The sequence below is a fragment of the Ursus americanus genome, chromosome 2, assembly GCF_024610735.1.
Source record: "Ursus americanus isolate L20-20 chromosome 2, mUrsAme1.1.p, whole genome shotgun sequence".
Lineage (NCBI taxonomy): Eukaryota > Metazoa > Chordata > Mammalia > Carnivora > Ursidae > Ursus > Ursus americanus.
This window is the reverse complement of record NC_142128.1, coordinates 77,288,656-77,315,785: the sequence shown is the minus strand read 5'-3', so window position 1 is coordinate 77,315,785 and position 27,130 is coordinate 77,288,656. Positions and strand designations below refer to the sequence as shown.

The 27,130-nt window shown below is 37.2% G+C and overlaps 1 protein-coding gene across 3 annotated transcripts in view; it reads left to right on the top strand.

The window, feature by feature from the left end:
* LPGAT1 (lysophosphatidylglycerol acyltransferase 1) overlaps nt 1-27,130 on the top strand; it is an 83,044-nt gene that overhangs the window by 20,484 nt on the left and 35,430 nt on the right. For all 3 annotated transcript variants that reach the window (XM_087857969.1, XM_045787848.2, XM_087857970.1), the window contains 3 exons: nt 17,299-17,417; nt 21,427-21,522; nt 24,452-24,725. In XM_087857969.1, coding sequence (XP_087714095.1) covers nt 17,299-17,417; nt 21,427-21,522; nt 24,452-24,725 — 489 coding nt within the window. The remainder of the gene's footprint in view (nt 1-17,298; nt 17,418-21,426; nt 21,523-24,451; nt 24,726-27,130) is intronic.

The window sequence follows — 27,130 nt, the reverse complement described above, 5'->3', positions numbered from 1 at the left end:
GCCCTCAGGGGGAGGTCATAGCAGCCCCGTTAAGTACATGAGAACATGAAGACTGGTGGAAGCTGAGTCACTTGTCCAGTGCGGATGACAGCTTGCCAGGGACAGTGCTGGTCTTTGAAGGAAGGTCTTCTACCCATGCTGTTTTCATTCTACCATGAAAACATAGCACACCCCCCTTTTAGTTGAATGCTTAGCAATCTCGGTTGACAGGGGCTGTCTACGCTTTGGTTTCAGGGGCCCGGATTTCAGTTGGATTTATAGCGCTCGCTTATGGCATTACCGTGTTCAACATCTCCTTGGATCCTTAGCTTTAAATAAGACTGACACCTCGGCTTGTGTGCCTTACAGGGCTGCTGAGCAACTGAGAGAATATGAACGAAAGCTCTTCAAAATCGACAAATTTTACCGATGTGTCATATAATTAATTCGTTTCTCATTTGATTATATTTTCTAATACTTTCTTCTTCAGCTGTCCTAGGTTTCAAAGTCTGCGAATATGGTCCAGCCTCAAACCAGAGGTTGTATTAGCTCCAACTCTGAATTTCCTTGCTAGAGACCTCTTGGGTGCTTGGCTGGTGTGAGTACTTGTATCTGCTTTCTTCTCTTTCATTTTCAAGGGCGTCCCCAATTTTGTCTAGCTCTGCTCCGCTTAGGATATCTACATATGAGATAACTTTCTGAGCAGTTCTCTCTCCTAGGTCAATTTTTAACTCATTGCCTCTTTGCCATGGGTTTAGTTGGTGGCTGTGAAGACTCTTCCCCTTTTCTCTATCCCCCCTCCCAATTTCTTCACACTCTCATTCATCCAGAGATAGTCTCTTATCCAAAGCTAATATCCCATCTCTTACTTCGTCTCACTACTTACTGTCTCCTCTATCTTTCCCCCGTGTTTTCCAGGATGTAAAGATACTACATTCTCATCCTAAAACAATACCCCTCATTTAACAACTACTCTCCGTCCCCACAACCCTTCATTCCGTCCCTCCATCCCATATACTGCCCAGTTCTTTTTTCCCTGCTGGCTTTCTGTGGTTTATAAGATAGTACTCAAAATTCTGGTACTCTAGTAAACTGGCCCAAGCCTGCTGCTCAGGCTTACCTTTTGGAATTCATTTCCTTTATTCCTCCAGTTACAGTGCAGAATGTCCCCTTGTTTGGATTCCAACCCTTCCTGCTTGCTCAGGAGGAATCGTCCTCCAGTGTTAACGTCCTCTTTCTTCAACTTTCATAAAAACTCACATTTCCAGTTACACTTACAAAGTTGGAAGATACAGTAATCTGGGTCCACATTTCCAGATACCAGCAAGAGACTGGAACTGGACAGTAGCTGCCCTGTCCGGGTGGGGCGTGTGCTGTCTGTTTTAACAGTCCCGCTGCTTCCTACTCTCAGAGAAGATGCCACTTCCCTCACTTTGTCACCTGCCTGGTGACAAAAAAGGAATTTTATATTTCCTGGCCTAAATTCTAGTATCTGACTTTTAAAAGTATCTCCGTCATCTGACCTCATATTTACAGATAGAGCCTTATTTTTCCTTCTCCCCAGTACCAGCTGTCTGTTCCAGAAGGTGTCCACCTAGGCCCTATTCCACCATGTGTTTGGTATCTCCTCCCTTCACGTGTTAGCTCACAATGATTTCTTCTTCTCCTGCAACCTGTGGTACATATTTTCATAGATAATGCATTATTCCCCAGTGTGTCTTTTATTCTCAGTAAGTGAGCAAACTTCTTGCGGGCAGGGATCATGTTTCGTCATTTGGGAAGTTTGCTTGTTTCATATGGAAGAAAATGTATCTTTTAAAAAACTAAAATACAGCTCATTAAGATGCCGGTGAGTGAGATGCTGGCATGACGCAAGCACATGAGAGGTGAAAATGACAAGGAATGGCAGATTCATGATTCTGGTCTCAAGCTTACATCTGTGGGCTGGAAGGGCAGGCAGAATTGCCTGTACTATTTAAAATGTTCTCTGTTTCAGTCTTTTTCATTTCTCTTTTCCTTCATCTTGTCCCTTCTCTCTCTCTCTCTCTCTCTCTCTTTTTTCTTTCTGCCAAGCTCCTGTGTTGAATTTCATGAGTTAATTTCTTTGTGATGGAATCCCAGTATACTTTCATGTCGTCCATAGTGTTAGAACCCTGTTTCTCTATGAAGAGAATAAAAGTAGTTGAACGAATGAATACAGCAATAAGTGCTTTGGGGGACAGTGAGCAGGAGGTGATGTAAATTAATTATACTTACCATCTGTATGTTTTTCTTTGCAACTAATTTGGTCAGGCAAGAAGCAGCCTAAGAGTTCTGTTTCTTGTATTTGATTTAAAATATCTGTGAAGGGAGGGATTAGGGTTCAAATATCTTCACATTTCCTTTCTAATTCTAAACTTCATTAAAATCAAAACCCCTACCATTTTTAATGGTCAGATTATAAAGCTATTTAACGCTCTAGTAGCAAAGCAGAGAAGTACGTACATGGTACACTTATTTCCTGGTGGCAATTTGTGTAATCTTTAGAAGTTAGAATTTCCCTTCTGCCAGTTACTCATTTCAGGAACCTGAAGTAGATACTACTGAATTCTGTTGCTTAAGCTGTCCCGATGGCATCAAATTTAAGTACCTTTGATTTAAATTCTGATCTCTGAATTTAGTGTAGTGTTCATAGGTAAATGAAAGAAGCTATTTAAAAGGGTGAGAAAACAAAACTGAGCAAATTGAGGACTTTGCAAAGAGTGAAGTACTTTTACAGGAACATACTAGCAAAAAAACTTAAGATTTAAGTCTTAGCTACTTCAGTTCTCGGTGGTTTAACCAAATCAATTTGGACCAGGCTACTTTGGGGGAGAGCTTATTGGTGAATGTGAGAAAATGGACATTTAAGAAACAAATAAGAATGTAGTACATTAGTACTTTAGTAACATTTTTCATTATTACTTTGTTCTGGGGAGAAGGGAGAACTCCCCGAATTACAAAAGTAATAAGTCAAATGCCAAAAATTTGGAGAAACAGAACAATATAAAGAAAGGGGAAAAACCAGAGCAAAAACCATTTGTAGTTCTGCCATGCTGCAGTAATCACTGTCCTTGGTAATCACATTCACCCCCTGCCTCCAGCCCCCTGGCAACCCCTGATCTGTTCCCTTTCACTATAATTTTGTGTTTCGGAGAATGTCATATAAATGGAACCTTTTGAGATGGACCTCTTTCTCTCAGCATGCTTGTGAAAGTCAACCAAGTTGTTGCATGTATCATTAGAATGTTCTTTTCTGTTGCTGAGGAGTATTCTATTGAATGGATGTACCACAGTTCATATCCATTCAGCTATTAAAGGACATTTGGGTTGTTTCCAGTTTTTAGCAATTATGAATAAAGCCAGTATAAATATTCATGTACAGGTTTCTGTGTTATGTAAATTCCCCTTTGTGTAGAGTAGGAGTGCACAAACTATGCCTCATGGGACACATTTTCCTGTTGCCTGTTTTTGTATGGCCCTATGAGCTAAGAGTGGCTTTTACATTTGTAAACGTTTGTGAAAACCAACAACAAAAGAAGACTATGCAACAGAGACATATATGGCCTGCAAAGCTTAAAGTCTTTACTGGCTGGCCCTTTACAGAAGTTTGCTGATCCTTGCTCTAGGTAAATACCCATATTCCTGTGTCATATGGTAAGTGTATTTTTAACTTTATGGGAAACTGCCAAACTGTTTCCAGATTTGCTATACCTTTCCGCATTCCCATCAGCAGTATCTCCAAGTTCCAGTTTTTTTGCATCCTTGCCAAAACTTGGTATTCTCAGTCTTTTTAATTTTAGTCATTCTAATAAGTGTTTGTTTACTGGTTGCTCATCATGGTTTTTTTTTTTTTTTTAAAGATTTTATTTATTTATGTGACAGAGAGACAGCCAGCGAGAGAGGGAACACAGCAGGGGGAGTGGGAGAGGAAGAAGCAGGCTCACAGCGGAGGAGCCCGATGTGGGACTCGATCCCGGAACGCCGGGATCACGCCCTGAGCCGAAGGCAGACGCTTTAACGACTGCGCTACCCAGGCGCCCCGGTTTTATTATTTTTTATTTTTTTATTTTTTATAATTTTTATTTTGTTATATTAGTCACCATACAGTACATCCCCAGTTTTTGAAACAAACTGAGGGCTTCAGAGGGGAGGGGAGTAGGGGATTGGGATAGGCCAGCGATGGGTATTAAGGAGGGCACGTATTGCATGGAGCACTGGGTGTTATATGCAAATAATGAATCATGGAACATTGCATCATCATGGTTTTAATTTGTATTTCCCTAATTGCTAATGATGGTTGAACATTTTTTCATATGGTTGTTTGCCATCCTTATATCCTCTTTGGTGAAGTATCCAAATTTTTTGTGTAGTTTTAATTGGGTGGCTTATTATCTTACTGCTGAGTTTTCAAAGTTCTTTATATATTCTGGATACAAAGATACAAATCCTTTGTTGGCTGTGTGATTGTATATATTTTCCCCCAGTTTTTTTATCCCCTTAACCGTATCTTTTGCTGAGCAAAAGGTTTAAATTTTGATAAAGTCCAATTTACTGATTTTTTTCTTCTTTTATGGATTGTGTTCTTTGTGTCATGTCTAAGAACACTTTGCCTAGCCCCAGGTCATGGATGTTCTCCTTAGTTTTCTTCTTAGAAGTTTTGTAGTTCTAAGTTTTACATTTAGTTCTCTGATCCATTTTGAATTAGTTGTATAAGGTATGGGTTAAGATTTCATATTTTTGTAATTTTGTTTCTTGAAAGGACTATTTTTTTTCCTCCATGAGACTGATTTTGCACCTTTGTCAGAAATCACTTAGCCGTATTTGTGTGGTCTGTTTCCAGCCTCTCTTTTCTGTTCTGTTGATCTTTGTGTCTGTCCTTCACCAGTACCACAACATTTTGATTTCTGTAGCTTTATAGTGAGTTTTAAAATCGGGTGGCGTGATTCCTCCAACTTTATTCTTCTTTTTCAAAGTTGTTTTGGGTATTCTAGTTTGTTGGCCTTTCTTTATAAATTTTAGAATCCTATTATCTGTATCTGAAAAATTCCTACTGGAATTTTGATTGGAATTACATTATATTTGTAGATTAATTTGTGGGAGAATTGGCTCTTTACTGTATTGAATCTTTCAGTCCACAAACATGATCTTCATTTCATTTTGGCCTGTGATCTCTTTCATCAATGTTTTATAGTTTGAGCATACAGATCCCATCTGTGTGTTTTACATTTATATTGGAGTATATATATATATTTTTAAAGATTTTATTTATTTATCCAACAGAGATAGAGACAGCCAGCAAGAGAGGAAACACAAGCAGGGGGAGTGGGAGAGGAAGAAGCAGGCTCCCAGTGGAGGAGCCTGATGTGGGGCTCAATCCCACAATGCCGCGATCACGCCCTGAGCCGAAGGCAGACGCTTAACCGCTGTGCCACCTAGGCGCCCCTGGAGTATATTTTTTGAACTATTGTGAATGGGATTTTAAATTTTTTTTTATTTCCTCTTGTTCATTTCTAGTATAAAAAATTGATATTTTGTGTGTTGATTTTATTAAACTCACATTAATAATGCGAGTTTTTGTTTTGTTTCAAATTTTTATTTGAATTCTAGTTAGTTAACATGTAGTGTAATATTGGTTTCAGGAGTAGAATTTAGTGGTTCATCACTTACATGTAACACCCAGTGCTCATCATAGCAAGTGCCCTCCTTAATACTCATTACCCATTTAGCCCATCGCCCACCTCCCTCCCTCCATCATCCTTCAGTCTGTTCTCAATAGTTAAGAGTCTCTTATGCTTTGCCTTCCTCTTTCTTTTTTTCCCCTTCCCATATGTTCATCTGTTTTGTTTCTTAAATTCCACATATGACTGAAATCATATGGTATTTGTCTTTCTCTGACTGACTTATTTCACTTAGCGTAATACACTCTAGTTCCATCCACGTCGTTGGATGGCAAAATTTTACTCTCTTTGATGGCTGAGTAATATTCCATTGTGTATATATACACCACACCTTCTTTATCCATTCATCAGTTGATGGCTCTTTGGGCTCTTTCCATAGTTTGGCTATTGTTGCTAATGCTGCTGTAAAAATCAGGGTGCATGTATCCCTTCAATAATGAGAGCCTTTTGTAGATTAGTTGGGAAGTTCTGCATGGACAGTCATGCCATTGGAATATGAACAGTTTTCTCTCCCTTTCCAACCTGTATGACTTTTTTCCCCTTGCATTATTGAAGTGTCTAGGACTTCTGGAATATGTGAAGTAAGAGAGAGGAAATTTGATATCCTTGCCCACTTCTGAATCTTATGGGGGAAGCATTAATATATAATTACTACTAAATATTACGTTAGCTATAGGTTTTGTATAGAAACACTTTGTTACATCGAAGAAATTCCTTTCTCTTCTTACTTTACTAAGAGTTTTTATTATGCATAGCTATTGAAATTTGTTAAATGTTTTTGTGCATCAGTTCATATGTCTTAGTCTATTCAGGCTGCTATAACGAAATATCATAGGTTGTGTGGCTTATAAACAACAGAAATGTATTGCTTAGAGTTCTAATGGGAAGTCCAAGGTCAGGGTGCCAGCGTGGTCACCTTCTAGTGAGGGCTCTCTCCATCTTTCTTTCTCTCCATCTTTCTTTGTATCTATAAAAGTTTTTAGATTTCTGTGAGTTTATTCACTGACTGACTCAAAGAACATATTAAAAAGTCATGTCGTCTAAATTTGTGCATGTGTTTTTCAGTTTTATCGTGGTATAATTTGCATACAGTAAAATTTACCCCTTGTAGTTTATATAGTCTATGAGTTTTTGACAGACATATGCAGTTACATAACCAGCATCAAGATATACAGCAGTTCCATTACTTCCTAAAATTCATTTTTGTACTAACTTATTTGTTCCTACAATCAAGATATGCAGCAGTTCCGTGACTTCCTAAAATACATTTTTGTACTTTTAACTTATTTGTTTTGGTAACTTAACATTTGTAAATAGAAACGTTTTTATTCTTTGTTTTAAGAAATTTACCATAGTTTTTAGATCAGAAATCCCATAGTTCTTTGCTTTGTGTAATTATTTGTCTAGCACTTTCTGTAATAAATAGCCAGTACCCAGCATTAGGGAATTAACTAAGCTATAGGACTTACATGTAATAAACTATTATATAGCATTAAAAATAATGTGGAAGCATATTTGATGACAGCAATTTTATATGATATATTAAATTTCAAATGGTATAGCACAATATATTAAGTATCATTCCTTTTTGGTTTGAAAATTTATCTTTATACACATAGAAAAATCATTGGAAGATACACTACAAAATTTTTAATAGTGTTTTCTTATCTCTGGGTAGTGGAATTTGGGAGATTTTCTTCTGCGTGTGTTTTAGTATTGTTTTAATTCATTAGAATTACACACATTATTTTAATATTCAGAAACTATACATCTTTAGAAAAAGCTAACCATCCTATTTTTAAGTAATACCTTATAAAGTAATTTTTCTAGGTTGTATTTGAATTTTATTATAATTTTTATTATATCAATATTCAGAGATTTTCTTTAATTATGAATATATGATCTGTTCATACCTGAGCCATATAGTAAAATTGTGTTTACTTTCACTTTCCTACACAATATTTTCCCTAGAGTTAGTAATTTTTGTCTTTGTTTTTTGTTTTGTCTTTCCTTCGCTTGCTTTTCTCTGAAATGATCACTAATTCAACCCCAAACTTCTTGTCAGTTTTAGAGTTCTCAAGTCCTTCAGTTGCTATTCTGTCAATTTCATCTTTTTGGACAGTCTCTCTGGGAAACCCCTAACTTACTCCAATTCGGACTGGTTATCCAGTAAGTCGAGTGGGCCGCTAACATCCTGGGACCTCCCTTTCCTGTCATCCTGGGAATTCCTTTTGCCTGTCTCTGGCTTTGCATTCCCATAGTTTTTCTCTTTCTTGGTTTATCCCCTTATTTGGCAAGCACATATCCAGCTTCCTTCGAACAAGTGGTTTGTTTTTTGAAATGTTGCACACCTGAAAATATTTTTTCTACCCTCACACCTGCTGGATAGTTTGGGTAGAGAATTCCAGGTTGGAAATAGTTCCTCTTCAGGATTTTGAAACCGTAACTCTGCTATCTTTTAACTTTCTGTAGCTGTTGTCCAAAGCCAATCTGATTCCTTACCTTTGTTTCGTATTTTTTTCTTTCTAAACATTTATAGCATCTTCTCTTTGGCTGCATTGTTCTGAAACTTTGTGAGCATGCCTTGGTGTGGGTATTTTCATCTACTGTACTGGTTACTGGATGTTCCCTATCAATCTGGAAATTTACATCCTTGATGCTAATTATTTCTTTGATTTCTTTTCCTCTGTTCTTTTTTCTGGAACTTCTGTTATTTGAATGTTAGACTGTGGAACGACCCTCTCATGTTCAAATCTTTTCTCTCCTGTTTTTCAACGCTTTATCTACTTTCCAGATTTCCCCAACTTTATCTCCCAATCTTTCTATTAAGATTTTAAATTTTTGCTAACATGGTGATTTCCAACAGTTCCTTTTTCTTCTGTAAGTGTTCCTTTTTTTTTTTTTTTTTTTTTTTAGAGCATCTTGTTCTTATCTCGTGGTTATATTGCTATCATCATCTTCTCTTACCTCAGTGTATTAATGCTGGTCTCTTTTGAAGTTTTCTTTTTCGTGTGTTTGTTTCCTCCAGGTCTTTTGCTTTTCTGTTTTCTATCTTTCACATTAAGGGCTTTTTGGGGTACTGGTAATAACACATGACTATGCTTTTCTTTTCTTTTTTATTTTAACAATTTATTTAAACTGAAAAAAAAAAAAAAACCAAAAAACAAAACAGTTCACCCACTTCCCCTCCCCACTCCTGCAACCCTCTGGCAACCACCAATCTGTTTTCTGTGTCTATGATCTTGGCATTTGTTTGCTTGCTTTTAAGATTCCACATGTAAAAAAGATCATACAGTATTTGTTTTTCTCTGATTTATTTTACTTAGCATAAAACCCTCAAGGTTTGTCCATATTGTTGCAAATGGCAAGACTTCACTCTATTTTATAGCTGAATAATATTCCTTCGTGTGTGTGTTTTCTGTATCCGGTCGTTCATTGATGAGCACGGGTTGTTTCCACATCTTGGCTAATGTAAATACTGCTGCAGTGAACGGGGTGCACAAATCTTTTCTAGTTAGTGTTTTTCTTTTCTTCAGATAAATACCTAGAAGTGGAATAGGGAGCTTTTTCTAAATATCTGGGCCCCACTTCTGGGAGCTTAAATAAGATGGGTAAGGGTGGAGGTAGGGGATGGATTGAGTATATCTATCAGAGTAGCCCTCTCTCCAGTTTCTTTTAGTTAATCTCCCCTTGCTTGGGTCTTCCTCACCAGCCAGCCTCCCCTCCATTAATCAGTACCTGGCTTTCTCACGGCCATCCTTAATTAATATCCTCAGTCCCTTTCTGTCTTGCCCCATTTGCTCTGCTATCCCGCAGCTTTGGATGAACCCAGTGTGCCTCCAGCGTGGGCTATTATAGCCACAGTTCCTGAGGTCTGTGAAATTATTATACATTTTGGGGGGGGGAGTAACTCTTTAATCTTGACTATTCATCTTAGAATACCTGACCTTAGATGACACAGTAGAAATATGACTCTTTTATTTAATAGTGACTCCAAAAGTGGCTTCAACTGTCATGTAATCCAGGTACCCAGGATTTCTGTGATTTTTATCAATTATATAGCATTTATTTTCACTTTATATTTGAGTTGCATTAATAATATCAATATTTTATAAATAAGAAAAATGAAACACTGAATGGTAAAACAGTTTGTGGCATGAACTTTTAGGCGTAATTTTTTTTGAACTTAGAAAGGTGAGCTATTATGGTCATATATTAAGCAACCTTCCTTCCCCACATTAATTCTGTTTTGTAAGTCAGTATAATGGCCTTGGCATCACTGTTTTTAAGGAATTTGTGGTGGATTCATATTGCTTTTATTTTCTCTTTGAGATGTGAACTATCTTGATCAATACTAGTCTGTAACTTTTGGGGGAGGTTTATTGACGATATGTTAGAAAAGAGAGGAAAAAGTGTGTGTGTGTGTGTGTGTGTGTGTGTGTGTGTGTGTGTGTGTGGTAGGTGATAATCTTTGGCTTTGGTTTTTAAAAGAATTTTAAAATTCAGTTACAACTAGAGAAGTTTTCTTCCACATTTTATTCGGTTGTCCTTCATTCCCTTTGGAAATAGTGGACCTGACCTAGTTCTAGAATGCATTTCATAGAACAGTGTGTTAAAATATTTTTGTTCTTCAGTACGGTGTAAGAGCTGGCAGGCACCCATAGCTTCTGTCCTTTAACATGCAGATAATTCTATTCCTTGGTTAAGATACTGGCTCCATTATTATAGGTTCTGGTAAAGCAAGGTATGAACTGAGGAACGTAGCTTCTTCATACATAAGATAAAGGCCTTTTCTCTACAAGCATTTTTATCTCAATTTTGTTTGTCATATGACTTTCTAACAGTGATCTTTGAAGTATATAGGTATGATAAAAGTATGATTAAGGAACACCATAAATATTGGAAATTGCTACATCAGGATAATTTTTGATAAAAATTTGTTTGAGCTATCTTCACTTGCTCGATTCAGTATGCCATGTGAGTCTTAGTAAAGTGACACTTAGTTTGAAAATAAATTTTGGCTAACTTATGGCTGAGAGATAAAATATGTAATGGATTAACTCTTAATAATTATTCCCTGAAAGGGTTACAGAAATGAACATTAGGAACCATTTATAGTACATAACGTTAGATGTCTATTAAAATGTTCTAGATGATTAAAGTACAGTGCCATTCTTATCCTATATTTGATCAGAAAAAACTATAATTTGGGGGGAATAGAATGGGAGAGAAAAGGGATGGAGAAAGTTGAGGTGCGTGGGGTGTATGAGTTTCAGGGGGTTGAGTACCACAAATGGGGTGGCTTCAAACAAGAGAAATTTATCCCCTCACAGCTCTGGAGGTTTGAAGTCTAAAATCAAGGTGCGGGCATGGCCGGGCTCTCTCTGAAAGCTCTAGGGGAGGATCCTTCCTTGCCTCTTGCTGCTTCTGGTCGTTATCCTCAGTCCTTGGCTTGTAGATCTGTCACTCTAGTCCCCACCTCTGTTGTCCCGTGGCGTTCTCCCTATCTCTCTGTCCGTGTTTCCCTCTTCTTAAAGGACACCAGTCATATTGGACTTAGATTTAGGGCCCACCCTAATCCAGTAAGACCTCATCTTAAATTGATTATCTCTGCAGAGACCCTGTTTTCAAATAAGGTCCCATTTACAGATTTTGGATGAATGTAAATTTGGGGGGGGGGCACTATTCAAACCATTTCAGAGGGTTCTAAATTCAATTTAAGAGACTTAAGCCAACATACTGGATTTATCTACTTTATGTAAAGCAAACAGGTAGGATACATTTTATGTAAAAAAATCATTTGCAGTTGTATTCACTTACATGCTTTCCCGCTGCATAGACTTAGGTATCTAGCATTTTCCATTCATGTGGCAGAAATTTCATTAAAGGAATATTTGGTTATGAAACCTCTGTTTATATAGATATGGAGCCAGGAGACTTTCCACATTACCTCTTAATAGCTCAATATTTATAGAACCAGGCTAGACTTTTCTTGAGTGTTTAAATTGCTGTTAGAATAATACTTTCATTTTTATTTTATTTTTTCCCTTTTTTCTTTTTTTCCTTTCTTAAAATTTAAATTCAATTAATTAACATATAATGTATTATTAGCTTCAGAAGTATCAGTCAGTGATTCATCAGCCTTATATAATACCCCGTGCTCATTACAGCACTTGCCCTCCTTGATGTCCATCACACAGTTACCCTAGCCTCCTAGCAACCCTCAGTTTGTTTCCTGATTAAGAGTCTCTTATGGTTTGTCTCCCTCTCTGATTTTGTCTTGTTTTATTTTTTCCTCTCCTCCCCATGCTCCTGTGTTTTGTTTCTTAAATTCCACGTATGAATGATATCATATGATAATTGTCTTTCTCTGATTAACTTGTTTCGCTTAGCATAATACCCTCTCGTTCCATCCATGTCATTGCAAATGGCAAGATTTCTTTTTTGTTTTGATGGCTGAGTAGTATTCCGTGTGTGTGTGTGTGTGTGTGTGTGTGTGTGTGTGTGTGTGTGTGTATCTCACATCTTCTTTATCCATTCATCTGTCAGTGGACATCTGGGCTCTTTCCATAGTTTGGCTGTTGTGGACATTGCTGCTATAAACATTGGGGTGCAGGTACCCTTTGGATCACTACATTTGAATCTTTGGGGTACATGCCTAGTAGTGCAATTTTTGGGTCGTAGGGTAGCTCTATTTTTAATTTCTTGAGGAACCTTCATAACTGTTTTCCAGAGTGACTGCACCAGCTTGCATTCCAACCAACAGTGTAAGAGTGTTCCCCTTTTTCTGCATCCTCGCCAAAATCTGTCGTTTCCTGAGTTGTTAATTGTAGCCATTCTGACTGGTGTAAGGTGGTATCTCACTGTGGTTTTGATTTGTATTTCCCTGATGCCGAGTGATGATGAGCATTTTTTCATGTGTCTGTTGGCCATTTGTATGTCTTCTTTGGAGAAATGTCTGTTCATGTCTTCTGCCCATTTCTTGACTGGATTATTTGTTCTTTGGGTGTTGAGTTTGATAAGTTTATAGATTTTGGATACTAGCCCTTTATCTGATAAGACATTTGCAAATATCTTCTCCCATTCTGTCAGTTGTCTTTTAGTTTTGTCAACTGTTTCCTTTGCTGTGCAAAAGATTTTATCTTGATGAAGTCCCAGTAGCTCATTTTTGCCTTTGTTTCCCTTACCTTTGGAGACGTGTCTAGCAAGAAGTTGCTGCAGCCAAGGTCACAGAGATTGCTGCCTGGGTTCTCCTCTAAGATTTTGATGGATTCCTGTCTCACATTTAGGTCTTTCATCCATTTTGAGTCTATTTTTGTGTGTGGTGTAAGGAAATGGTCCAGTTTCATTCTTCTGCATGTGGCTGCCCAATTTTCCCAACACCATTTATTGAAGAGACTGTCCTTTTTCCATTGGATATTCTTTCCTGCTTTGTCAAAGATTAGTTGACCATAGAGTTGAGGTCCATGTCTGGGTTTTCTGTTCTGTTCCATTGATCTACATGTCTGTTTTTGTGCCAGTACCATACTGTCCTGGTGATTACAGCTTTGTAATAGAGCTTGAAGTCTGGCATTGTGATGCCACCAGCTTTGGTTTTCTCTTTCAACATTCCTCTGGCTATTCAGTGTCTTCTCTGGTTCCATACAAATTTTAGGATTCTTTGTTCCAGCTCTGTGAAAAAAAATTGATGGTATTTTGATAGGGATTGTATTGAATGTATGGATTGCTCTAGGTAACGTAGACATTTTAATATTTGTTCTTCCAATCCATGAGCATGGAACATTTTTCCATTTCTTTGTGTCTTCCTCAATTTCTTTCAGGAGTGTTCTATAGTTTTCTGAGTAGAGATCCTTTGCCTCTTTGGTTAGATTTACCCAGAGATATCTTACGCTTTTTGGTGCGGTTGTAAATGGAATCGATTCCTTAATTTCTCTTTCTTCTGTCTCATTTTTAGTGTGTAGAAATGCAGCTGATTTTTTCTCTTTATATCCACAACACCTAACAGTGCCTGGTGCCGAGTTATTGAATGAGGAATGAATTAATGAAAGAATTGTGTGTGTGTGTGTGTGTGTATGTGTGTGTCTTTCTGTCCCTGTTGAAGGATTGTCAGCAGAGGCATGATGGGGGAATTTTTATTTAGCACATATATCTCCCTCTATTCTTTTTATTTTATTATATTTTTTGAGAGAGAGAGAGAGGGTGTGAGCACAGTGGGGGAGGGGCAGAGGGAGAGGAAGGGAGAGAATCTTTTTTCTTTTTAAAGATTTTATTTATTTGAGAGAGAGAGAGAGCGCGTGCGAGCATGTGTGGGGGGAGGGGCAGAAGGAGACGCAGACTCCCTGCTGAGCAGGGAAGCCTGACTCAGCGCTCCATCCCAGGACCCCAGGATCATGACCTGAGCCAAAGGCAGCCGCTTAAGCGACTCAGCCACCCAGGCTCCAGGAGGGAGAGAATCTTAAGCAGGCTCCACGCCCAGCGGAAGCCTGAAGTGGGGTTGATCTCATGACCCTGAGATCTTGATCTGAGCTGAAATAAAGAGTCAGATGCTTAACTGACTGAATCACCCAGTACTCTACATCCTTTTAAAACCCAACTGGTAGGAGCGCCTGGGTGGCACAACGGTTAAGCGTCTGCCTTCGGCTCAGGGTGTGATCCTGGCATTATGGGATTGAGCCCCACATCAGGCTCCTCCGCTGGGAGCCTGCTTCTTCCTCTCCCACCCACCCTGCTTATGTTCCCTCTCTCGCTGGCTGTCTCTATCTCTGTCAAATAAATAAATAAATAAATAAATAAATAAATAAATAAAATCTTAAAAAATAAAAAAAATAATAAATAAAAAATAAAATCCAACTGGTGGCATCCCTGACACACTGTTCTGCATTTTGCTGTTGTTGTTTATAGTATATTGTTCCATATTTGCATATAAATGATATGATTACATAATATTGCTTTACATAGGTATATTATCATTTAACTAGTCTTCCTTCTTAATGTTTAATTTTGAGGAAATATACGTAACATAAAATTTATCATCCTAACCATTTTTTTAAAGATGTAAAGAAAATTCATTTTAGAGAGAGAGCACACACAAGCAGGGGCAGGGGCAAAGGAAGAGGGAGAGAGAGAATCTCCAGCAGACTCCGCACCAGCATGGAGTCCCACGGGGGAGGTGGGGGGGTTGGTCTCACAACCCATGAGATCGTGACCTGAACTGAAACCAAAGTCAATTGCTCAACTGACTGAGCCACCCACGCGTCCCTCACCTTAACCATTTTTAAGTGTACGGTTCAGCATTGTTAAGTATATTCACATTATCGTGTAGCCCATCTCCAGAACTTCTTCATCTTGCAAAACTGAAACTCTGCTAATTGGACAGCACCTTCCCATTTCCCCCTCCTGGAAACCATCATTTTTTTTTTCAATTTCTATGAATTTGAGCTAGTCTCCCTTTTGAGTTGTTTTCCTCTTTCCTCTTTTTTCTTTTTTCTTTTTTTAAAGATTTATTTATTTGAGAGAGAGAGAGCAGGAGAGGTAGGGAGGGGCAGAGTGAACCGGAGAGAGAATCTTAAGCAGACTCCAGTCTGAGTGTAGAGCCTGACACAAGGCTCGACCTCAAGACCATGAGATCACAACCTGAGCCAAAACCAAGTGTCGGTTGCTTAACCAACTGCACCCCCCAGGCTCCCATTCCTCTTTGCTCTTACCAATAAGGCTGCAGTAACTAGTTTTGCATATGTGTCAGTCTGCACGTAAATAAGTATATCTGTAAGTTGAATTCCTAGAAGTAGAATTTCTGGATAAAAAGATTTCTGCGTTTCTCAGTTTTGATGTATATTGCCAAATCGACTTCCCAGACTGTTGTACCAATTCATGCTCCTCACTGCAGCGTATGATACAGCAGCTGTAGTTTCGGTAGGTAGCTTGTCAGCTGAGCTGAACTGGGAACTTGGGAAGGAAAGGCCACTGGAAGGAAAGTTGGTGTTGCTGCATTTTTCAAGGGGCTGGACTCTCTCCCAGTGTTCTACTCTATTCCTTAAGGATTATTTGACATCCCTTTAACATAGTTTTATGCTGTATTCATTAAAAAAAAACTAAAATAAAAATTTTCCCATACAGTATAAATTATTTGAGTGTTGGTAATAACATTTGGTGTCGGTAATGATCAGTTTACCTCACTTTGCAAGGAGGTCTCACAACATAATACTATATGTTTAGCCCAGCCGAAAATTTCCTTATTACAAAATTTTAAGGTCTTTAAAATCAATAAATAGATGCATGGCTTAAGTGGCTTTTAACAGAAAGAAAAAATTAGCAGACTGCTTTTCTCACATGTACTCTTATGAGGAATTCCACTGTGTCAGGGTGACAGTGAAGGGTGGCTGGAGAAGGAGGGAGGCAGGGGGAGGCAGAGCAGGTGAGCTCCACATCTTCCCATGCCCACTGCATCCAGAACTATAATGTACAGGCGGCTTGATTTCTTTCCCTTTAACCATGTGTAAGATGAGTGAATACTAATGTATAATCAGCCTCTCATAATTCATGTCAGACATTTGAGGAACCCTGGAAGCTTTGTCTTGTAGAATCCTGATGTTCAAAACTGATGCTCAATTATATTTTTTTTGTGAAGTAGATTTACTGTAGAATGAGACATAACTACGAAGAGATACCAGTGTTTTCCTTAGAGTGTACATATAGGTCTTGGTACAACGACTTTTGGTCAGGAGATTCTTAGTAAGTGTAACATCTTTATTAGTTTTCTTATTTTAAAATGAAAATACTCGCATATATTTGTAATATTTTCACATTTTATTATAAAGTAGAATTTGAGGGGCTCTGGAAACCTTATCCTACTCATGATCAATATCAATAGTTTAGAATTCATTCCCCTAGACTTTTTTCACTTAAATATCATAAATTTTATTCCTTCTTTTTTTTTTTAAAGATTTTATTTTTTTATTATTTATTTGAAAGAGATAGAGACAGCCAGAGAGAGGGAACACAAGCACGGGGAGTGGGAGAGGAAGAAGCAGGCTCATAGCGGAGGAGCCTGATGTGGGGCTCGATCCCATAACGCCAGGATCACGCCCTGAGCCGAAGGCAGATGCTTAACTGCTGCGCTACCCAGGCGCCCCTATTCCTTCTTTTAAAAGGTGGAATCATGCTATATAAGCTGTTTTGTGACTTGTTTTGTTTCCTTGATAGCAAGTCCTTTTTGGGTTAGTGTATAGATATACCCTCTATTCTTTCAGTGGATTTACACTCTTCCAATTTATCGTAACTTTCTTATCCACTCCCCTAATGGTGAACATTAAATTGGTGAACATTTAAGTTCCAATAAATCCTTACGCATCTGTCTTTGCCTATTTGGACAAATGTTTCTGCAGGATAAATTCTAAGTAGAACTTCTAGATCAAAGGATGACCATTTTACATTTTAATGGATATTTGGGGGCTTTAGAAAATGTTGTATTGACAGCCTGATATTTACAGGACGTAAACTTAGTTCAGACTTTCAAAGTTTTAGCTGAGTGATCTATCATCATTGATATATACCAGTTTGTCTAATATAAGGTTTCTAGTCATGTAAAATCTTTAAAGTGACAGCTTTTTTGTTCTTACAGTGATGGAATGGGGGGACGATATTAAAGCAGTTTCACAAGATGAAGCAGTAATGTTGGTGAATCATCAGGCAACAGGAGATGTGTGCACTCTGATGATGTGCCTCCAAGACAAAGGACTGGTAAGCCATCCTGAAGGCAGACGTAGGCAGCAGAGGGCGGAGGTTAACAGAATCTATCCAAGTATCTTACTATGGTTTGGAACGTAAACTGAAAATTGAGAAAAATTAAAAAAAAAATATATATATATACACACACATATACATATACACATATACAATTCTAAGTATAATTCCAGCTCCAGGACAGGAATACGGAGACTTTCAAAAAAAGTAACTGGAAAGATGTTCATATTGGGGGCTGTCTTGAGGTGAAGTGTTGGGTCACTGGTTTGAAAAATACAGACACAAAGAGCAGTATTGTTTAAGATAGAAGAGTCTACTTGGTCAGTGAATTAGGTGATCTTGGGGATCTTTAGCCAGAAGAAAAAAAAAAAAGTAAATATTTTGGATTTCCTTTACAAAGCAAATTGAAAGGGAGGATATTAGGCCCATTTTATTAAGTATTACTAAGGCTATGTATGAACCATTGGTTTTACGTGGCTTCTGTTGATAACTAAAATACATCTATCAATGGGTGGGTTTAAAATAAATTCAGTCTTTAGCATTAAAAGAATTGTCACCTTAGAAGTTAAAGAGGTTGTGTTCATAGAAAACTAAATAAATAGAAAGTGTATATATTAATGAAGTTAATATTTATCCTCATAGCAATGAAACAAACCAATAGATGTTTATTAAATGCTTCATATTCATGGTCAGTGACTGTAAGGGTTGAACACCATCCTGTAAGATACTGTCCTCTTAAAGGAGCTAACAGTCCAGTGTAGGTGGAAGGCAGGTATAATGAACAATACTTACTTGCAGAAGGTATTTAGTGGAGGGTGAGCTCCCATGTATGACAGGTATAGAAAACTTCGTAGAGGGGAGAAGACATCAAGTTGGCCTAGTTGAGTGGCGAAGCCAAGGGCCTTCTTCCTTAGTGAAGCAGTCTTGGCCAGAATACCAAGGCAAGACTAAGCCTGGTACGTTTAGGTCCTAGAGATTTTGATTCAGTAGATCGGGGTGGGGGTCAGAAAATGAGTGAGAGTAAAGGAAAATGTTTGATTATTGTAGAATCTGTTTTTCATGTTTATCTGAAAAGCAGAGGCATAATCTTGCTGTAATGTGAAATAAGTTCAATCCTTTCTTATATTCAGAATCTTGAACTGTTAAAAGAATACCATTGTATAAATATATTTGCACTTATAATAACATTTGTTGTGATGTTAAAATTTTATAGAAACTAATTTGGCTTTTCATCAAAGAGAATCCCTAATTAACATTTTATTCTTACCGATAAGGTCATTATATTCATAGTGATTATTCTGAGGGCTTACAGTGTTCTTAGTTGGTTTTTGAATTTCAAAGAATGATTACAGTGGTCAGTATAAATACGCTTAACGTTGTCACTCTCACGGATAGATAATAACTGTATTAACTAGAATATTAGGGAATCTGAAATTCACCAGCTATGTGGACAATAAAATTTGTCTTATTTGTTTGCTTTTATAAAAAGATTTCTGTTAGTTTGACTTAGGTTCATTTTTCTGTCCAGAGTAATTTAGTTATTATTTTCAGTTTAGTGATACTAAACATTTTTTATTATGATCTGATACTAGTGAATAATTTGAAATCTTGAGGAATTTTGTTGTATTCCTTCATAAAGGAGTAATTAAGAAATATAAAGCTAGGTGCATCATAATCTCTCCTTCCTGCCTGATAAGTACAGGACAGTATTAATTTTTATTAATATTTACTAGTAAGAATGTTTACTTGACTTATTGCATACTCCGTGGGTACATTCGAAGAAAGAAGGCTAATGCTAAATTGTGGGCCAATTAAAAAATATTAGTTTAACGGAGTGTAACATAGCTTTTGGAATTCAGGAGACTTCTTGTAGCACCCGTTAGTGTTAATGGAGGTCCCATTGGCCCATTGGTGGGATAGCACTGTTGTCCTGAACTATCCTGGGCATTGCTGGATGTTTTCCATACCTGACCGCTACCCACTAAATGCTGGTGGCACTCCCTAGTCGTCGTGACAATCCAAATTGTCCTTACAGATTTCTAAACAGGAGAACCATTGACTTAACTGTACTTTCAGAGGGATATAAAGAACGTAGTCCTTCATGTAAGCCTCTCTAGATGTTTTGATATCAGAAAACCCATGCTTCCAGATAAAGAATAATTGATGTGGGCCAATTCTGTTTCTTGGAATTACCTAACAGAGCTCTGAGTGACAGACCTATGAAACACTGAGAGTTGCTTCAGGCAGCTGGTATTTACTGCCCCTCTTTTGAGGAATATGAAACAAAGGATTAATTGTATTTTCCAAATGTGCTGGTACCTTTTAAATAAGTATCTGTGAATTGAGTCATGTCCTTTTATGACAAATGATGATAAAACTAAGAATTTATATTTCTGTCAAAAGAACTTTATTAGACATGTAATAAACATTTATTGACTTGTAACATTTCCCCTAAAATACGTTAGGACAGAATTACCCATAGAAATCTCAGAAGATAGCTTGGCTATCTTATTGAATCGATTCATTTTAGGTGACCCTTCTAACTGAAGAGATAAATCCATTGTAAAATGTAAGGTTAAGCACAAAAGCTAGTGGCTTTAGCATTGGTATTTTAAACCCAGAAATCAATAAATTGCCACTAAACTTCGTACTGTGTATAAAGCTCAAGTATGTTATAGGTTGAAGCAACTTGCTTTTTGTTTTGTTCCTTGGGACACTTTTCAGCAAATTCCATTTAGTTCAAATCTCAATTTATTTAAACAAAGCAGTCATCATTACAAAGCAAAACAAGACTGAAAACTGAGATGTTGGCAGTCGTTTTATTCTGTATTAATTGACCTGGGGAATCACTTCTTCACTGGGCATGTATCTTTATTTTTTAAAGTGATTTAACATAGTAATTTGATGGGGTAGGAGTTGTGTAATTGACCTATTCAGTGATGCTGAAACATTAAGGCAGGAGCTTTAATGTTAAATTGTTTGTGAGGGTTTATAATGTTTATGTAAAAGCACCAGCGATGTCAGTGCTGATTTTTTTCCCTCATAGGTAAGTTCATATAATTTGGTACTTCGAGATGAAGTTTACATGTGTTATTCCCGAAAACCAAAGTGAGCTCTATTGCATTCTTGATTGATGCGGTAGCTTTTAATGAATTTATTTATGGATTATAACAAGGAATGCCATTTCCTCAGCAGGGAGGAACAATTAACCAGTTTATTAATTAGACCTCTGTTTACACTTACATTTAATTGTGAAATTTGTATGAAATAAAGGCTTTTGCTTTTAATATGAGTATTAACTCTTATCAGCAAGGGATATTGTTTCTGTGTTTAAGAATTGACGTGCTATAAATATTTTTATGCTAGCAAAGAGTATGGCCTTGCATAAACTAAGAAATACTCTTCTTAACATAATCAAATGTATAAATCATTCTATGAAATGAATTTTGAATGTTCTGTTTTTTTGGACATTTTCATACTTTTATCACATTTTATAATTTTACATTTATATATTTATAATTTATACTTTTTAATATTTTAGCCATTAAGGTAAAGTCACATTTTATAAAGCTTTAGTGCTTATTAATTAAACTTACAGCCCTCATTTGATAACTTTACTTTCTTGTTTCAAAATAATTTTACAAGTTATATAAGAATTACCAAAAACTTTGGTTAGGGTAGAACAAATTTGGAATCAAGTTCAAATTTAAGAAGTTAGTTTGGCTTTGTTATGCAATTATGTATATATATACATATATATATGTATATATATATGTATATATATACACACACACCTGAGACCTGGGATTTCAAGACTTGGAATCAAGACCAGTAATTTTTCATGGAGACTATATGCTTTAATTGAGAAGTAAACACTATATTTAAAATATTTAGGTTAATTAAGAGGTTGCTTAGATGATTATATTTAAAACTTAGAGCCCTGGCTAGACTATAGCAGGTTTCTTCTATTTAACATGGAATTATTTCTTGCTTTTAAATATTTTAGGTTGTTGCTCAAATGATGTGGTTGATGGATCATATTTTCAAGTACACAAACTTTGGAATTGTTTCTCTAATTCACGGAGACTTCTTTATAAGACAGGTGAGTAATGAGCATTCCTTTTTCACAGCGATAGCCTGATCAGACTGATTCTTTATTGTAAACATAGGCACACCGAAACCAGTTATAGTAGGTAGAGCGAGCTGTCGTGCCTCAAGGAGCTGGTCCTCTGAATCTTTGTTCTCTGAAACACTGATTTCAGTCTGAACTGGAGTATGCTCAAGCAGTAAAATGGTGACATTGCACCTATTCTAATCTCTGCCGTCCTCACCCCATCTAAACAGTACAATGTTTAGTAAAGATTTACCAAGCTCCTGCCACATTCTCAGCTCTTCTGCTTCTTAGCTATGTGAAAAAGTTTCCTCATTTTTCAGGTGAGAATAACAGCCCTCATAGGATGGGAGTTAAATGAAGTAATACACTCAGATCAGTGCCTGCCCCCTTTCTCCTCATTTTTGTCATGATTACCACTATCCTCATCTATATTTTCACTGTTATTTTTATTGACAAGTCACTGTTAGATGATAGAGAAGGTATCTAAATTGCCGGTAGGTAGGTGGGTAGGTAGGTGGGTTGATAAATAGATAAATAAATGAACATATTTTGGGAATTCTCATTAGGAAAAGTGAATCCATCAGATTTTTTATGAACTCAGAAAAACTTTGAAGAAGAAGATGATATTTGGCACAAATCTAAAGGATAAGTATGAGTTTGATAGAGGAGGATAGATTGAGAATGGGTCCCAAGCATTAGGGGTAAGTTTAGTTAGTGAAAGACAAAGAATCATACCCTCTTACCAAGTCAGCACTACATTCTGGTATTTCCCTGGTATGCTACTAGTATCACGTGCTTGATTTTCTCAAAAACTGAAATATGATATGCAAGAGTTTCTACGTATGGTAATGCCACACTTACCTGGTATTTACGTTCTTAGCGGCTTCAGCCTTGCACAGGTAAGTGTTTGATAACTGATGAATCTGGTTAAGCCTCATCTGAGAACCACAAATTCAGCAATACGCTGGAAGTGTGTAGAGAAACTTCTAAGGTGACTGTAGGTGTCACGAAACACATATACTTTACTCCAGGCACTTTTATGTACTACAGAACATTTTGTTTTTCACGTGCTATGCCATGATATCGTTTCTTCTGGAAATGCTCTTGATTCTTCTGAGCAGAAAGATGCATGAAAGCATTGCACTGGAACCTCAGGAGGAAGAGGCAGTGGGGATTGGCCACAAGCTTGGGACAAAATAAACAGTGATTGGAACAACTTAACAAGGAAATTAACATAATACTTTAGACTACCACTGGAGGGGAAGAAGCAGAAGCAACCATTGCAGTTTAGCAGTCTAGGGGAAGGCAGAGCCCTTTCCATCATGAGAGTCTGAGGAGATTACCACAGAACAGTTGACCCTGTTGATGATCCCCAGGCATCAATCACTAAATTATACTAAATGATCAGCGTACTTTGAGGAGATAAGTGTAGAAAGGAATGTACTCCAAAACATTTTCCTTTTTATTGCGATGTAAAGTTTTACATACTTAAAGATTGTATTTCAAAATTATCAAATATTGCAAGTTCGTTTCTAAAGAGCAACCTTCCCCCCCACCCCAATAGATAGTAATAAAAATCTGTAACATGAGGGGAAGGGAGAGAGAAAAAGTTTTATTTTTAAGGAAAGTCTCTTGGACTTTATTACTAGATATTTCCAAGAATATAAAAATATTTTACATGTCGTCTTGGGAACTTAATAAATAAAGCTTAATCATGATCAATTCAGTTCAGTAAAACAAGAAAATGTCTTACTTGTTTTGCATTGGAATATTTTAAAGATTGAACGCATACAAGTTATTTTGGGGCCTTCTGTAATTGTGTTGGCTGGGAAATTTATAGCGAATCGACCATACTCAAAGGAAGAACCTTTGTAATATTTATCTGTGGGTTTTGGGCTTTCCTACAAATTTTTCTGGATTCCTCTTTCAGTCTCCAAGTCATCCTCTTTCTCCTCTTTCCCTCACACTAAGGCCCAGTCCATTAGAATGTGCTGTTTGCTCTACTTTCAGACTGACTTTCTGGAATGTCCCCACTTCTCATCAATACACCACAGTCAGATCTCATCACCCCCCCTTGCCTGGACTACTACAATAGTCTCCTGACTTACCTGCTGGAGTCTTTCTGTCACCAGAGCCAGCAGATTTTTTTTGTTTTTAATGTAAATAAGATCATGACCCTCTCTCGTTCAAAACCACCCAATGACTTTTCTCATCTCAAATTGCTTACCAAGTTCAAGGCCCTTCCTCTCTGTTCTCTGCCTCTCTCTGCGGTTTCCCTTCCTACCACTGCCTTCCTCACTGTCACACCTCAGCCACCCTGGCCTTGGTGCTGCTCTTCCATATGCAATGCTCGTTCCCATCCCAGGGCCTTTGTCCTTTTCTTGTCACCTGGAGAACTGGGCTCTCCTCCGCTTCACTGGTTCCTTCACATTACCAGCTCATTGCTTCTGCTTCACCTCCGTGGGGCTGTTCTCCCTGACCTCCTTGACCTTCTCTATCCTCCTACTCTTTTTTCTTCCTAACACATCACCATCTGAATTTACACTTTTTAGTTTTCTATCTTTTCCACTCGAGTAAGCTCCATGAAGGTCTCTTATTTACTTCTCTACCTCCAGTGTGTAGGACAGTGCCTCCCAAGTAGTATGCACTTGGTAGTCACTGAACTGATGAATGAGTAACTCGCAGGGGCAATCAGAGCAATGTTTTGCTTCTGGAGTGCTAATGTCATATAAGTGCTAATCACTTCTTTTTACCACTGTGGTCAAAAGGGGAAGTAAGGCGGGGGGAGGGGTGGGGAGGGGTCGCTCTTCTAGTCTGTGATTGGGATTTGCTTCGGAAGCTGTTATTTCTATTTAATTTTATGGCAGTTTAATTTCAGATGTGCCTATACTTACTATATGTGTGTCTGTCTTCTTAGGGAAAATCTCATCGTGACCAGCAGCTGCTTCTTCTCAAAAAGCACCTAGAAAATAATTATAGGAGCAGAGATCGAAAATGGATTGTTTTGTTTCCAGAAGGGGGCTTCCTCAGGAAGAGGCGAGAAACAAGTCAAGCATTTGCCAAAAAAAATAACTTGCCATTTCTTACACATGTCACCCTGCCAAGGATTGGGGCAACAAATGTCATCTTGAGTGCACTTGTAGCACGACAGGAAAATGGCAGTCCAGCAGGAGGAGATGCTAAAGAATTGGGTATGATGACTTTTAGCACTTTTTCTTTTGTCGGAACTCAAGGATTATCTGGAGTTCCAGAAGATAACATTATTGTTCTTTTTTATATTTATAATTTTTGTCAAATAGAAATAATAGGGAGAAGATGCAAATTTAATTTTTTAACGTTTCTATTTACAGAAGTTAGTTCATGCTTAAAATAATTTATTTGAATAATACAAAATGCGTAGCCAAAGGTATCTTTCCCTTACCCCACCTGCCTTTACTCCTGGCCATTCCCGCTGCTGCAATAAGCATTCCTATAAATATCTTCACATATTTGTGCAAGTACAGTCTGTAGTATAGATTCCTAGAAGTGGAATTGCTAGGTTAGAGATACAGGGATAGAAATCACTAATTTGAAAAACTAATCATAGGTATGCAAATGCAAATTGTAATCATGTATATTTTTTCATTTATCAAATACAGAAAGGTTTTTTGGTTTGTTTTTAATACAGAGTATGAACTTAATGCAGTTTGACAGCGTTTATTAAGAGCCTTCAAGTGTTGATAAATGACTCCATTATTCCACTACAAATAATACTTATCAAAAGGAAATAATCAGACATACATGGTAAAGAGGTTTATGACAGTATTATTTTTATTTATTTATCTATCTATTTATTTATTTATTTATTTTTCACAGCATTATTTTTAATAGCAAAAAATTGGAAATAGCCAGAATGGAGAACAGACAAGTAATTATCAAATATCTATCCACCACCGTACAACACAGCCATTACAAATGATGTTTACGGAGAGTTTGTATGGCTTCTGCTCTATCATGTTAATGAGTGGGAGGAACATACAACTCTTGTGAGACCATTGTGAGCTCAAGTATGTCAGCAATAAGCAGTGGGAAATGAGTGAAAGGAAAGATCCCAAATGTCAGCAGTGACTGCCTCTCTGAGTTGCAAAATTATGAATAATCTCCACCCCATTTCTGAATACTTCTGAATTTTTGTTTTTAATAATGAGTATGTATTACTTTTACGGCCAGGAAAAAGCAGACCATACTCAAAGGGGCAACTGTTTTGGAGATAGCCTGATGAACTGTGAAGGTTTGCAGAATTTGTGCCAGCAGCACGAAGACTGTTTCGAAAAGTTTATCTGAGACACTGTGAAATTGGGTGATAAATGATAAATTAAAAAACTGAAAGAAACTCAGTAGGCCTGTTTCCTTGGTAGTATTTTGCTATTAAAAAAAAATCTTTAGATAAAATAAAAATGGAAATGACTGGCTCTCAGGAATATGTGTTTTTAATGATGATTAGGACCAGACATAGAGATAATGCCTGTAAGACCACACTGAGTTGTCCTTTCATTTGTTTTTTTTTTAAGCAGCTGCTTGGCAGTCAGCTCTCTTAATCTTTCATCATCTATTAAAAAGACAAATTGAAAGAGTCTTTTAATAGAAAAGGAAAGTTCAGAATAGCTTCAGAGAAACACGGTGGCAATGTCAGCCAAGCCAAAGCTTGAAGGCAAAGGTCTTCCAAATAGGATTAGTTGCACTAATAAAGATGGCTGTTTTTTAAATAGTTGTGCCCAGTCAATAGTACCCTCTGGTGTCCCAGATCGCAAGGGTAGGGGCTGTTGTCATATTGCTCACCCAATCACAAAGAAAATGTTGTTTTCTCTTGGAGAGAAATAATTTCTTTTTATAAGGAAAGCAAAGTAGCTTATTCTTTATCTTACCTTGGTTAGAATTTGTATTCTAGCTGCTTAGGAAAAATTATAAGAAATTCTAGAAAGTTATATACCCCAAAACTAGTTCTGCTTGTATTTTACCATTTTCTTCTCTTATGTTTTTGTGTTTTGTATTTTATTTTCTCTAGTGCTCTTATTTACTCTTTAGTGTTCTGTTCCATATAAATACAGAATATGCCTTCGTGTCTGTTTTAATATACGATCCGTACACGGGGGGCGGCCAGGTGGCTCAGTGGGTTGAGCATCTGACTTGATCTCCGCTCAGGTCTTGATCTCACGGTCGTGAGTTTTTGCCCCACATTGGGCTCCACGCTGGGTGTGGAACTACTTAAAATATGTGTGTGTGTGTGTGTGTGTGTGTGTGTGTGTGTATATACACAATCCATATACATATCAAAATTATGTCTGATTAACTTGCAAAGGGTTAGTATTTTTTAGTTTATTGTATGATTTAATAGATATTAAACTGAACTCTGGTGATTTTTCCCAATAATTTTATTATAAAAATTTTCAAGCATACATAAGAAAGTTGAAAATTTTACAGTTAATATCCATTTACTGACCAGCTAGATTCTTTAACATTTTACTGTATTTGCTTTATTGTGTCTTTTCCCATCCTTCTGTCAACCCATTAATCCATCTTGTTTGTTTTTAATGTAATCAGAGTAAGTTGCAGGCAT